Genomic DNA, 15,792 nt, shown 5'->3' with positions numbered 1-15,792 from the left:
CTTAGAATCTGACTCTTATTTCTTTCAAATCTCTGAGCAAGCCATGTCTTCTATATGAAATCATTCCTGATATCTCAGCCACCTTGAGTCCCCTCTCCCCAACCTTTATCTTATATGTACTTTGTAGATATTCTTCATATCATCTTTACGTACAAGTTACCTTGTTCACAAAATGCAATCTCAGCACAAACACATTGTACAACTGGCATCAAGCACTTAATAAATGCTCCTTGATGGATTTTTAATATTGTATCCTAGTAGACAGGCAAGGTACCCAATGATTAGGAAATGATGCAATGTACTATATTATATGAATACAGTGGCATATTGCTATGCTGCAAGGAACAATCTGAAGACCAGAGAAATATGAAATTTTAACAAAAACAATATTAAGAGGCCAAAAAAACCTTATCTAAACATGAGAGATCATGCTGATTTGGCACTTTCAAAGTCAAAGCACAGAAGGAAAACAGAAGAGATTACTATCAGCTAAAGCATTAAAAGAAGGCTTTATGGAAGAGGTTGGTTCAATTGGATTTGGATGCCTACTATGTCCATCTACTTAGGCATTACCCTTGTGTAGATTACCTTCAGTGGTCCAAGCTCATTATCATAGGACTTGACAAATTCCTTAGAAGATGCTAACTGAGCTTCCTTACTGACAATCTGATCACGAATCTCACAAGCTTTTTCCTTATTCTGTTTCAGGTACTTTAGTTCAGTCTGACATTCCTTTACCCGCCCACTTTGGCTTTGACGCACTAAACGAAGTGTCTCCAAAGCTTTAATATACCTGGAAAAAAAAGGAATAAAAAGAGCATTATTTTAACATCTTTCTGTTATAATAATTAAGAGATGCATAACTTAACTCTGGATCATCTGAAACATTTTAAAAGAGCTATCAAAATTATTAAACAGATGAATATTTGTTTATTATCAACTAATGAACTAAGTATTTCATTATAAAGGACTATAAAATGTTACAAACCTTGTTGCTGAGAAGATTTCATCAAATTTCTGTTTCAGGGCCTTCCCTTCACTTAAAGGCCAATTGGAATCTTCTTGGTGGCAAAAAATTACATTATTGAGCACAGCTTTGGAAACACCAAGGGAACTGATCATTTCTCGGTCAATTTCTGCACACTTAGAGCTGAGGCTCACCTTTTCACCATGCCTACAGATGATGATGGAAAAATTTAATAAGTTATAAATTACAGCCCTCATCATCTCACACCTGGATTACTGTAATAATTAGTTGGGGGATCTGCTTGCCTCAATTCTCTCTCTGCTCCAATCCAACCTCTATTCAGTCATTAAAGTGATTTTCCTAAAATGCAGGTCTGATCACATTACTCCTGTACTCAACAAACTCCAGTGACTTCCTAAAGCCTCCAGGAGCAAACAAAACTTTATGTTTGATATTCAAAGTGCTATAACTTATCCCTATCCATCCTCTCATCATCTTACCTTCAATTCCCCTCTATGCACTCTTGAAATCAATGACACCAGTTTTCTTGCTCATTTATAACCAAAAACTCCACCTCTCAAACCTAGGCAGTTTCTCTGACTGTCGTTCATGCTCTCCCTCCCTTCAATGTGATTACTGATTTTCCTGACTTTGAAATCTCAGTTGAAAGACCTTCCCTAACCTGTCTTAATTCTTGTGCTTTCTCTCTTTTAATTATTTCCTATTTATCCTTTAAATAACTTGTTTGTACATATTTGTTTGCTTATTGGTTCTCCCATTAAATTGTAAACTCCCTGAGAGCAGGGGCTATCTTTTTCCTGTTTGTGAATCCTAACACATAGCACAGTGCCTAGCACATAATAGGTGCTTAATAAATGTTTGCTGGCTGACTGACTTATTTATGTATATATTGTATCTCTACTCCCTGCCTTCCCCCCACCCCTGGTTGAATTAAGTTCAAGAATATTTTATGTCTGTCTTTGTATCCCTAATGCCTAACTCAGTGCCTTACTCACAATAAAGAAAAAATAATGCTAGCTACCATAGCAATGTAAAGTTTGCAAAGCACTTTACAAATATGATCTTAATCGACCCTCATAACAATTGTGTAAGATATTATAACTAATCACATTTTACAGATGAAGAAACCATGGTAAAAAAAAAATTATTAGGAACTTTCCCACAGTCACACAGATGTTAAGTGACATGTTGTGTTTGAAGCAGGATTCACTCCCAGAACCTGCTGAATTCAAGTTCAGCATGGCTGACACTGTACTGGGCTGCCTAACAGATACTTCAAATATCTGTTGACTTTAACTGAATTTCCTATTTACTTTGTTTCTAACCTCAACCACTTGCCAATCAATTCCCCTGTGATTTTTTTTTTCAATTCAGCATTTGTTATTCTATAAATTAAACCACAGAAGCCTTTAAAGGAACCATTCAATTTACTACTGTGATATATTAAATGATATCTGAATGTCATGGAAGAATAAACTTCTCAAAATTCACAAACCTATGCAAAGGAAAAAATATTATTCTTATGAATACAAAAGGAAAAGGAAATGGAACATGAAACAAGAACTTACTTTGTTCTAGTAATGACTCCTTCCAGGGTTTTAAATTCTGTCTTTTTACTTTTCTGAGTACACACCATTGACCTCTGTACAGCTACAAGTTCCCCATTAACGTCACGAAACTGTAGACGAATCTGAGCTTTAACATCTGTTTCTTGAGCAACCTTTGATTCAAATCAAAGAAAACAATCATTTTTTCAGAAAAAAAAATCCATTTCACTTTTTATATTTTCTTGTTTTTTTTTTTTTTTTTTGGTCGAGGCAAGGAGATTAAGTGACTTGCCCAGAATCACAATGCAATCTAGTAAATGTAATGTGTGTGAGAACAGATTTGAATTTAGGTCCTCCTGACTCCAGAGCTGATGATCTTTGCATTGTACCACATAGCTGCCCCAATACTTACTGTAATGATACAAAATCAATTTAAAGTTGTACATTAAGAAAGAATCAGCTTTAGCTCTCCCCAAATTACAAATATTGAAATATATATCCTTCCCTACCTGGTGTCACTTTATTGTTTCAGGATTTTCATGCTTTTTCCTGCCACATAATCTTTATCTTAAATAAAGAATTTTTTACCCCTTGGATTTCAGAGCATTTTACTTACAATTCCCTTAAACACATATGAAATTCTTGCATTATGGCTATTGCACTGTGAAAGCAAAGTTTCTAGTTTCCCTAGCATCTAAAACAGTTACTTGTTAAAACTGATCAAAAAGTATCACAAAAACAAAGAGCTTGTTTTCTCTAAAAAGCATCCTAGAGACCAGAGGCAGGGAATCTTTTTATGGACCCAAAAAAACACAAAAAGTAATTGACACAAAAATGAATTACATGTTAAATTAGGCTTTCTTGTTTTAAGGTAAATATAAAGCATTTCACTTCTTTACTGTTAAAATTAAGAATTAAGGGGGAAAAGTTATTACATGGACACAAAATATTTAAGGAAAATCTAAGAAAAATGATCTCTAATGAGGATAAAGAGTCTTAGACTTGGGGCAAATCTTTTGATGTTTCTGAGCATCAGTGCTATCATTTGTAAGTAAGTGAAATGAAATAAAGTCCCTTCCAACTCTTTCTTTGATGCTTTGAAAAGGGGTACTTGATCTAAAAAAATTCCAGATACACATGGAACATGTCAAACAACTTAGATGTTTAAAAGGACAAGAAGATAAGATAGGAGCAAGGACAGATAAAAGAAAATCAATATGAAAATCTATCACTCTCCTATAAAAGCATTATAAAAAAACTAGTTAAAACAGAATGAGCTAGGCCTCTCAAAGAAAAGAGAAAACAACAAAAAGGGGATTATTCCAGATGTATTGTAGAAAGTAAAGGACCAAGGAAGACATTCAACTACTTTTCTGAGATGGGGCAGAGTTAAAGGCAAAGCTGCTAGCCTTTCATTTTGCTTTTCTTTACTTTGCTGAGGACAATGATCTCTGGACTGAAATGGAAAGAATAAATACTTCAAAGGGAATTGAAATAAGGATTAACAGGGATTAAAAGACAGCCTATAAATTCAAGCCAACAAATCCAAACAAATTACATTCACTCATTTATTTAATAAACACTAATCATATGCCTATTATGTGCCAAACAATATACTAAACACAAGGATTTCAAAGACAAACATGAAATCGTCCTCAATCCTTAGAAACATAAATTCTATTGGGACCAATAATACATACATATGTTGATAGAAATAAATATAAAGAAATTTAAGATTATTTTAGCTAGGCACTGAAAGTACACAGCAACAAAAAAAATTAGTCTCAGTTCTCAAGGTGCTTATATCCTAGGAATAAAAAGAATTGGTATATTTGATTGTTGAGCAACTGTCTTAATCTTTAAAAGATTATGAAGCACAGAAGCTGTAATAAAAGATTAATATGTTCCAATCTGAAAGATAGAAATAGAATCTTCAAATTATGAACAGGCCAGTGAACTCAACTGACATTCCTAGCAAATTCTAAATTATATTAGTAAAGTGAATGAATATGTAGAAAAAGAAGTGATGATTATAAAGAGCCAGAATGGATCCAATAACTTGCAGGTCCAGCCAGAATATCACTTTGTTTTTTGACAACGTGCCTGGGAAGAAAAGCCAGCAAACACAATTTGGCTATTTAGATTATAGTCAAAGACGCAATTAAATCTCTTTTGCTATCCTTTAGACAATAGTGAATTTGGAAGTAGTTGACTAGCTAGACCCAAAGAGTCCTTCATGGCTTGATATCAATTTGGATGGAGTTCTCCAGAAGACTCTCCAGAGGAGATGTCCTTGAACTTGATCTTTTTATTAGTTGTAATATTCCAGCTAGCTCTCTGGAGGGTCTCAGGATCAGTCAGAGTCAACATTAGTCAAAGTCCTTGATCTTTAGGAGGAGAAGTGAAGGAGGCAGGCAAGCTGCCCTGCGGCTTGCCAAAGATGAATCCTGGACTCTGGAGTCTGGAGCCAGAAGTCCTCTCTCCTCAACTTGCTACGGTCAAGAGTCTCTGACCCTTTCCCTCAGCCCTCCAATCCTTGCCTCCGATTACCTCATCACAACATATTCAGCAAGTGCTGAGAAGAGCCATCCCATAACCATCTGTTTATAGAACCATTATCACACCTTGAGTAGGTAATTAGCCTTAAGTACTCCGCTGTCTTAGAATCAAATACACCTTTTCAGAGTTACAACCCTCTACAATTAGTGACCTGAATAATGGCTGGGATGACATGCTTATCAAAAATGTAAATTATACCAAAAAAAAATGTAGATGACATAAGGCTTAAAGGGAAAGCTAACATTCTGGATCATCACATTCATGTACCAAAAAGATCTCATCAGGCTACAATGTTAAACTTAAACCAGTAAAATGAAATTTAATATAAATGTCAATCTTATGCTTAATTCAAAATTCAATTTTATAATTACTAAGTGGTAGATAAATATAGTCTGAAAAAGATCTGAAGGTTCAGTGGACTAAAAACTCAAAGACTAAGGTATATAATGTAACAGTACTAAACACAAATGTTCTCTAAGGATGCACTGAGCAGAGCTTAATGTTTAGTTGTAGGGAGGTAAAAGTGTTATTGTTCTCTATTCTGGTGAGATTACAGGTGGATTTTTAGTTTCAATTATAATGAGAGAACATTGGGGATACTGCTAAGATGGCAATCATTTACCACCGAGGACTAGAGATGATGCCATCTGAGAAGTGGTTGAAAGAACTAGGCACGTGTAACCTGAAGAAGACAAATGAAGAGTCACAATAGTTCTCTTTTAAGGACAAGATCTTCCAAAAATCTTAGTGCCGTTTTAATACTTTGGAGACATCCTGTTTATGAAGAGCTGTCATGGGGAAAAAGATTAACTTTATCTTGCTGGTTCCCAGAGAACTTTAGGAATGATAGGCAGAATTTGCAAGGAAGCAGAGATAGGTTTGACATAAGAACAATTTCCTAACAATTGTTATGATTTTAATATAAGCAGGGATAGGTTTGATATAAGAACAAATTCCTAACAATTGTCATCTGTCCAAAACTGGAAGGAGATATTTCAGTTTAACTTAAAGAAATCCCTTGCCAAAGGGAATACAAAAAGCTAATGAGTATTAAAGTCACCATAAACAATATAAAATATTCGAGTCTAAGACAAAGCCAGGAACTATATGAACACAATTACACAACACTTTTCACACAAATAAAGTTAGATCTAAACAACTGGAAAAATATAAATTGCTCAAGGATAGATTGAGCTAACATAATAAAAATTACAATTCTACCTAAATTAACCTACTTGTTCAGTGCTATATCAAACTATAAAAAAATTACTTTATAGAGCTAGAAAAAATAACAAAATCATCTAAAAAACAAAAGGTCAAGAATCTCAAGGAAATTAATTTTAAAAAATGCAAAGGAAGGTGGCCTAGTCATACCAGAACTAAAACTATATTATAATATTATAAAGCAGTATTCATAAAAACTATCTGGTACAGGCTAAGAAATTGTAGATCAGTGGAATAGGTTAGATACACAAAATACAACCATCAATGACTACAGAAATCTAGTGTTTCATAAACTCAAAGACTCTAACTTCTGGGATAAGAACCAAAATGGGTTCATGATTTATACAAAAAGTAATATATAAACAAATTAGGAGAATAAGGGATTTTGTTCTCAGATGTGTGAAAAAGGGAGGAATTTATGGCCAATTTATAGTCAAAGAAGAACTAGTGAATATTATGAAATAAAAATTGGATAATTTTGATTACATTAAACAAAAAAAAGGTTTTGCACAAAGCCAATGTAGCCAAGATTAGATGGGAAGCAAAAAAGCTGGAGAGAAAATTTTATAGTCAATGTTTTCCATAAAGGCCTCATTTCTATAGAGGATGGACTCAAATTTATAAGAACAGAAGTCATTCCTCAATTGATTGATCAAATTCAATTTGGTCAAAGGACATAGATAATTTTCAGATGAAAAAATTAAAGTCATTTCTAATGAAATGAAAAAATGCATTATTATTATTATTATTATTATTGATAAGAGAAATGCAAATTAAGACAACTTTGATTGAGGCTCTCAATTTAGCTAAGATGACAGGAAAAGATGTTGATAAATGTTGGAGGGGAGAGGAGGAAACTAGAACACTAATACATTATTAGTGAAATTGTGAACTGCTCCAGCCATTCTGGAAAACAATTTGGAACTATGCCCACAGGCCTATAAAATTGTGCATATTCTTTGATCCAGCAGGGTCTCCACTGGGTTTATAATCCAAAATGATAATAAAAAAGGAAATAGGACTCACATGTCCACAACTATTTGCAGACCTTTTTGTAGTGGCAAGAAACTGGAAACTTAGTGAATGTCCATCAATTTTCCAATGGCTGAATAAGTTATGGTATATGAATATAATGAAATATTGCTCTATAAGAAATGATGAGCAGGGTGATTTCAGAAAAGCTTGGAAAAACTTACATGAACTGATGCTAAGCGAAGTGAGTAGAATCAGGAGAACACAGGGGTCCTCAAACTTTTTAAATAGGAGGCCAGTTCACTGTCCCAGACTGTTGGAGGGCCAGATTATAGTAAAAACAAAAACTTTGTTTTGTGGGCCTTTAAATAAACAAACTTCATAGCCCTGGGTGAGGAAGATAAACGTCCTCAACTGCCTCATCTGGATCAAATTTGAGGACCCCTGCTGTACACAGTAACAAGATTATGTGATGATCAACTATGATGGACTTGGATCTTTTCAACAACATAGTGATTCAAGGCAATCCGAGAAACTTGGAATGGAAAATGACAAACCACAACCAGAGAGAGATTTATGGAGACTGAATGTGTATTGAATCATAATGTTTTCACCTTTTTTGTTTTTTTTTTTTTCTTTACTGTGCTTTTTTTTTTTTTTCCTTTTGGTCTGATATTTGGTCTGATATGAAACAAATTTAACTCCTATCATATTGCTTGCAGTCTTGGGGAGAGTAGGTAAAAGAGGAAGAAAAGAAAACTTAGAACACAAGAGTTTTACAAAAATGAATGCTGAAAAATATTTTTACATGTATTTGAAAAAATAAAATACTATTTTTTTAAAAAAAGATGAGAATGCCTTGTAAAAAAATTTTTATTAGTTTTTTATTTTCAAAATTTATGCAGAGATAATTTTCAACAATCATCCTTGCAAAACCTTGTATTCCAAATATTTTTCCTTCTTCCATTTTCTCCCACCCTGCTCCCTATGTAGCAAGTAATGCAATATATTAAACATGTACAATTCTTCTATACATATTTCCATAATCATCATGTTGCACAAAAAAAATCAGATCAAAAAGGGAAAAAATGAGAAAGAAAACAAAATCCAAGCAAACAACAAAAAAAAGGTGAAAATACTATATTGTGATCCACACTCAGTCCCCATCGTCCTCTCTCTATAATTCCCTATTGCTGTCTAGAATGAATGCATCAATTCACAACTGCACCAACAATGTATTAGTGTTCCAGTTTTCCCACATCGGCCAACATTCACCATTATTTTTTCCTGTCATCTTAATCAATCTGAGAGATGTGCAGTGGTACTTCATAGTTTTCTTAATTTGCATTTCTCTGATCAATAGTGATTTAGAGCATTTTTTCATAAGACTAGACATGGTTTTAATTTCTTCATCTCAAAATTGTCTGTTCATATTCTTTGATCATTTATCAATTAGATAACTTGTATTCTTATATGGCTGATAATGGCTTGTGTTATTATAAATTTAAGTCAATTCTCTATATTATTTTAGAAATGAAGCCTTTATCAGACTCCTTGGACGTAAAATTTTCAATTTACTGTTTCCCTTCTAATCTTGTCTGCAATGATTTTGTTTGTACAAAAACAATAAAATAAAATCAAAATTATGAAGCAATGGGAACAATGTGAAATATTTCACTGGAATAATAATTGACCTAAAAAACAGATCCAAGAGAGAGAATATAAAATTATCATCTATCTGAAAATCATGATCAAAAAAGGAGCCTTGACATCATTTTCAAGAAATTATCAAAGAAAACTGTCCTGATAATCTAGAACCAGAGGGTAAATTACAAAGTAAGGAATCCACAGATCACTTCCTGAAAGAGATCCCAAAATGAAAACTCTCAGGAATATTATAGCTAAATTCCAGAATTCTCAGGTCAAAGAGAAAATACTGCAAGTTATCTAGAAAAAACAATTCAAGTATGGTGGGACCACAGTCAGAATAATATAAGATTTAGCAGTTTCAACATTAAAAGATAAGAGGGCTTAGAATATGATATCCCAGAGAGCAAAAGAGCTAGCTAAGATTACAACTAAGAATCACCTCCCCAGAAAAACTGAGCATAATTCTTCAGGAGAAAAGGTAAACATTAATGAAATAGAGGACTTTCAAGCATTTGTGATGAAAAGTCCAGAGCTGAATAGAAAATCTGACTTTCAAATATAGGACTCAAGAGAAGCATAAGGGGGTAATCAGGAAAGAGAAATCATAAGAAACTTAATAATAGAGATTAATCTGTTTACATTCTTATAAGGGAGGATAATACTTCTACTCATAAGAGCTTTCTCATTATTTTGGCAGTTAGAAGGAATATATATATATATATATAGACAGCACAAGTGAGAGTTGAATATGAAGGGATAATATTAAAAAAAAAAAATTGAGCGGAGAAAAGGTAACAGGAGAAGTCGACTTCTAGCATACATGATCTGCCATAAAAGAGGCAAGAAAAAGCTTTTACAATGGAAGGAAAGAGGGGGATGGGAGAGAAGAGTCAGTGAACTTATTTCATCAGAATTGGTTCAAAGATGACACAACATACACATTCAATATGTGATTTAACAGGAAAGTAAGAGGAGAAGAACATAGGATGAGGATAATAGAAGAAAGGGCAAACTGGAGGAGGCATTGGTCAGAAGCAAAACACTTTTGAGGAGGGACACAGGGTGAAAGGGGAGAGAGAATATAATTAAATGGGCAGAAATATAGTTAGCAATAGCAATTGTGAAAAGAATTTTGAAGCAAGTTTCTCTGATGAAGCCCTCTTTTCTCAATTATATAGGGAATTGCGTCAAATTTATTTAAAAAATAAGAGCTATTCTTCAATTGGTAAATAATCAAAAGAAATGATCTATAACCAAAGGGCTATAAAATCATGCATACTCTTTGTCCTAACAATACCACTTCCAGGCATGTATCCCAAAAGTGATTAAAAACAAAACAAAAAAAAGAACTATATGTACAAAAATATTTATAGCAGCTCTTTTCTCAGGGGAAAGAAATGGAAACTGAGAAGATGCCCACCAATTGGGGAATAGCTGAATAAGTTGTGGTAGTGATTATGATGGAATATTACTGCTTTATAAGAAATGATGAACAGGATTCTCCCAGAAAAACCTCAAAAATCCTTCATGAGTTCATACAAAGTGAAATGTACTATCAACAAAATAATAGCAATGTTGTGGGATGATCTGTGAATGATTGCTAGTCTCACAATACAATGATCCAAGAATACTCTGAAGAATTTATGATGAAAAATGTTATTCATATCCAGAGAAAGAACTGATTATGTCTGGATACAGAATGAAGCATACTTTTTTTTTTTACTTTATTTTTCTAGAGGATTTATTTTTCTTTGGAGAGGGGAGGTGTTGGAATACACTGGCGAGCTGCTGAAATACACCAATGGCTGTTGGAGATCCAACCCAGAATGGATCTCCCTCTTCTTGTGAGAGGATGATACAAGGAGACTGAGAGGCAGTTGCGGCTACTCTCTGCCTCCAATTTATATCATTCCCAATCTTCAACACCTGTGTCAGCAAAGGCTACCCTGGAACCCCTTCAGATGTTATGATCCAGCTGTGGAGGTTCTCAGAGAATTGACTTGTCCCTTAACAGGGAGGACCATCTATGTTTGGTTTTTTCCCCCACAACATGACTTTTATAGAAATGTTTGCATGTCTTCACATGTGCCTTCTCAGTGGGGCAGAAAGGAAAAGGAAGGGAGAGAATCTGGAACTCAAAATTTTAAAAACTAAATGTAAAAAAAAAATCTTTTACACATAACTGGGAAAAATAAAATATTTTTTAAAAAAAATTCCCTTGCCAGAAGCCTTCAATCAAAGTAGGATAATCATTTGTAAACTATTGATTTTGCATAAAACAAGTCAAACAGACCTTTCTTGCTACTGACACAGGAGACATTTGTGCATTTAGTAAGACTTTGGTCAGCATACAGAAGATGGGTTAAGGATAAAGACTTTGATTTTATTGGCATGGGGAACTCCTGGGTGAGCAAACTCCCTGTGTTAATGCATTTTAGCATCTTCTTTACAATTCTCTAAACCCAGGGAATGGTCTATCTAAACTTTATTTTACTTAGCTTTACAACAGGGCTTAAAAGTATAATAAGTATTTAGTGAATGAATAGAATGGCAGGTATTTTTCAATTTCCCTCATAACTTCCCAAGTTGCCATTTAAAACCTGCATAGCCTTAACCTTTTTGAGCTTCAGAATGTAAAATAAGGATGCTGATGCATGTCTTTTCTTATTTTAAAGCTATGATCCAAGATTACCTGAAAGATTGGACACCTGATAAAATATCAGTAATATAAGCTTTCCTCTCTGTGCCAAAAAAAGATAATAAATTGAATTTTCTTACTGCTTTTCTGTCTGTAGCCAAAAATTAATGAAAACATTTGGCCTAATTTAATGGACATTATTAATAGTAATAATATCAGGGATTGAAAAGTGATTCCTTACCTGTACTTAAAATTTGCCATGCCTAAATTCCCATTTTACTTTTTGAATTATGTTCTACATATGAAAGAGAATGTGCATAGTGAATACAGCCATATGTAAAATTTGAATTAAAGTCCTGCCTCTGAAGAATACCAATCTTTTAGTGCTCTAGGCATCTCACTAAGACTATAAATTGCTGAGAAAGTGCCAATTTAAATTAGTGGGGGGACTTTTTTCATCTAGGAATTCCTATACTAATGAAATATCCTTATCCTATGTTCTATTTCTAATTCAATGCACTAAGATGTTTCTTGTGTTAGAGACATAAGTCTTTTTATCTGTTTTATGATGAAGATAAAATAAACTTATTGTTAGGTACAGAAGTAACTAGCAAAACTGTTTTTTCTGAGATATCCGAAGCTACTGATAAGTTTTTCCTGGGACTCCTAAAATGGGATGCTTCCTATCAAGAGATGGGACTCTTATCCACACATGGATAACTGTCTGGCCTGTTAGCTTCCAGTGTGGACAGATATACTTATCTTACTTGACCAGTTGGTTTGTATAATTTCATTCCAAATCACTATTTTTTCCTTCATATTCTCTTGACTAAACACACCCTGATTTGAGCACTAAAAGTAATTTTGGGACTCTTGCATAAAATCATCAGCCCCTATCTTCTAGATTTATGTATTGTATAGGTATAACCAGAATACCTATTATTGAAGAATTCTAGCCAAAGAAGTAACAAGGCTGGGGGAGGGGGGAAGAGGGAAGGTGTTAGTTTTAAAAAACATGGCAAGATCTAAATAAATTGATGCAAAGCGAAATGAGAAGACCTGAGAGGTCATTGTGAACAATAACAACTTAGACCAATTTGATGATGAAGAGTTGGGTCACTCTATAATTAATAGAATGTTACTTATCGGGCATCCATACTCTTTATCAGGGGTCCTCAAACTACAGCCCACGGGCCAGATGCTGCAGCTGAGGATATTTATCCCCCTCACCCAGGGCTATGAAGTTTCTTTATTTAAAAGCCCACAAAACAAAGTTTTTGTTTTTACTATAGTCCGGCCCTCCAACAGTCTGAGGGACAGTGAACTGGCCCCCTATTTAAAAAGTAAAATCTGCCAGAGTTTGTAACTTATAGATATCAACTTCAAGAATTCAGGGTCTTGTAGTACATGCAATGGCTATACTATCTCAACTCCCTTTTCATGTTGGCAGACTGGTCCTCAAAATAAGGTCTCAGGTAGTTCTGAGGCATTGAAGAGTGTCTTCACTGTTGTTTTGTTTTCTACCAATAATGCATCTGTCGTGGGATATTAGACATAGTAATCTCCCTTTGAGAATTATCTTCCAACATTATCATAAACTATTTGTTTTGCATATAATAAGTCAAACAGACCTTTCTTGCTACTGACACAGGAGACATTTGTGCATTTAGTAAGATTTTGATCAGCATACAGAATATGGGTTAAGTTCACATAGCACCCTCTGGTGTTCCCCCATGATTATCAATGATATCAAATAAATTAAAATGTGAAAAGTCAGACTATTCATTAGCTTTTAGGAGCAGATATTTATTATGAAGGTGTATTAGGGACAGTTGGTAAGAAAAATCCACCAAGTGATTGTGATATACTCTTCCACGAGTATGCAGGGGAGTCTACAGGAAGTGGGCAGACCAGTACCAATTGCTGGAAATCCTTTTATTGGAGTTCTCATGATTTTTCCCTTAAGTATGGTGCAGCTTTTATGCTAGGCTCATTTTAGAGCAGGGATTCTTCACTTTGCTTTGTCAGCCCATCATCAAAATACCTTTCAAACTGGATGTTCTAGAGATGCCCAAAATAGAATTTGTTATATTTCTTCTTAAACCCTTCCCCACTTATAAACTTGCCTCTTTCTTTTGAAGTCACCATTCTTTTGAGTCTCCTAAGTTCATAACTTCTGCATTATCCTCAACTACTCACTTTCCCTTACTGCAAATAGCCAATCAGTTGACAAATTTTATTGTTTCTTTGTTCACATTTGTCATATCTATCACACAGCCTAGCTTTCTTATTGTATCTAGAATCAAATTAAATTCTGTTTAACTTTTAAAGACCTTCCCATCCTTGGCACAACCTATCTTCCTAGCATCATTGGACATTCTTATACTTATCCTACTCTTGTGATCCAGCCAAACTTGCTACCTTCTGTCCCCCTACCTCTGCAATGGTCATCTCTCACTCCCTCCTCACTTTTACAGCAGAAATCATTCTCTTCCTTAAAGTCATAGTTCAAGAATCATGTATGTGAAAAATTTTTCTCAATCTCTTCAATTGCTAGAACCCTCCCTTTCAAATGATCTTGTATTTAGCTAGTTTGTTTTTATTTGTATATCTCACCTTCATATAGGCAGCTAGGTGGCACAGTGGAGAAATGCCAGCTCTGGAATAAGTATGACCCAAGTTCAAATCTGGGCTCAGGCACTTATTAGCTGTGTGACCCTGGGAAAGTCAGTTAATTCTATTTGCCTTAGTTTTTTAATCTGTAAAATGAGCTGGAGAAGGAAATGGTAAACCATTCTTAGTATCTTTGCCAAAAAAAATCCAAATGGGGTCACAGTTGGACAGGACAATTGGATTAAAAAAATGCTTTTATATGTATTTTATATATACTTCTGTTTCAATCCCCTCTCCACCTTCCATACCCATGCTGCATTACATTGTAAAATTCCTTTTGAGTGATTGTTTCATTCTTTTTATTTATATCACAGTTGTTAGTAAATGACGTATTTAATATCACATATTTAATAAATATTTATTGATTGATGAGGAACAATATCTCAAAGCATCAATCTAAGCCTTAATGTCTGTGTAATAGAGACTTCATCAGGGAACTCCTGATCAATTGAGTCCCTTCAACACAGTCAATGAAATTACAGAATGAAAGTGACAGACAATTTTAACAATAAAATATAAGGGTTTACCCTTTTTAATGCTGAAATATCACAAGACATCTTTGAGTTTAATGGCTAGATTTCTTTTTTAAAGACTACTGGCCAACAATAACTCCCAGCCCAAGCTTTACTAAGTCAAAATTTGGCCCCAGATTGACTCAGTGAATATAAATAGAAATCATTTTTATTTTGGTCAGAAACCCAGAGGAAATCTCCCAGATTGGAAATCTAAGCAGTAAACCCCAAGATATCTTGGGAGATTTCAGCATTTAAAAATATATATATAATCCTTCGGGAAGAATACCTGCAGGTAAAGATATGGTACCTTATATGGATAGAAGGAAGGGAAAAAAAAAAAAGTTCTCCACACTGATTTTTTAAAAAATAATTACAAAAGTACAAGGTAAGAAAGGCAGGCTTATGTGTAAAATGCCTAGAAGCTTTTAGTGAATTGCATGCTTAATATGACTCAGCAATATGATATGGCAACCAAAAATAGACCTAATATTTAGACTTACTAATAGACTTAAATTTTTTTCCCCAATTACACATTAAAAACACTTTTTTAAAAAAAAAATTGAATTCTAAATTTTCTCTCTCAGGGATGAATACACTTCTCCAGACTAAGGGTGTGACTGACTAACCTGGTGATTGACTTCTCTATAAGGGAAATACAAAAGTAAGTGACAGATATTAAAAGGTCAACCTCTCTCTTTCACAGGGACAATGAACAATTCAGACTTATAGCTTCATTTTGTAAATGAGATGCCTCCAGAAGGTAAATGCATTTAGGATTACTAAAGAGTCAGACACTTTACATGTCATCAGATATTTCGGTGTGATATTAGTGGGGATATCTGCACTTTTCATGAAGAGACATCTTTAAAAATAAAGCAAAGGCTTCATCCTTTGATGTTGTCAATTTAACCCATCTCCCATATTTATATCTCCTTAGAAGTATAGTGTCTAAAGTTAGGGAAAGAATGATACAGAGTATATAGGTCCTCCATTTTTTTCTAGGATCAGACCACATCTGGAATTTTA

General features: G+C 34.1%; 1 protein-coding gene across 3 annotated transcripts in view; it reads right to left on the bottom strand.

The window, feature by feature from the left end:
- Positions 1 to 3,289, bottom strand: part of LOC127549849 (DNA repair protein RAD50-like) — a 97,399-nt gene extending 94,110 nt beyond the window's left edge. Inside the window, exons 1-3 of one of the 3 annotated variants that reach the window (XM_051978234.1) lie at positions 2,557 to 3,289; positions 989 to 1,174; positions 589 to 793 (exon numbers count right to left, since the gene is read on the bottom strand). In XM_051978234.1, coding sequence (XP_051834194.1) covers positions 589 to 793; positions 989 to 1,174; positions 2,557 to 2,624 — 459 coding nt within the window. In that variant the 5' untranslated portion in view covers positions 2,625 to 3,289. The remainder of the gene's footprint in view (positions 1 to 588; positions 794 to 988; positions 1,175 to 2,556) is intronic. The other 2 variants (XM_051978235.1, XM_051978236.1) reach the window with 2 other exon arrangements.
- Between the last annotated feature and the right edge of the window lie 12,503 nt (positions 3,290 to 15,792).

Source organism: Antechinus flavipes, chromosome 2 (genome assembly GCF_016432865.1).
Source record: "Antechinus flavipes isolate AdamAnt ecotype Samford, QLD, Australia chromosome 2, AdamAnt_v2, whole genome shotgun sequence".
Classification (NCBI taxonomy): domain Eukaryota; kingdom Metazoa; phylum Chordata; class Mammalia; order Dasyuromorphia; family Dasyuridae; genus Antechinus; species Antechinus flavipes.
The sequence above is the reverse complement of the archived record's forward strand: the minus strand, read 5'-3'. Positions and strand labels throughout refer to the sequence as shown.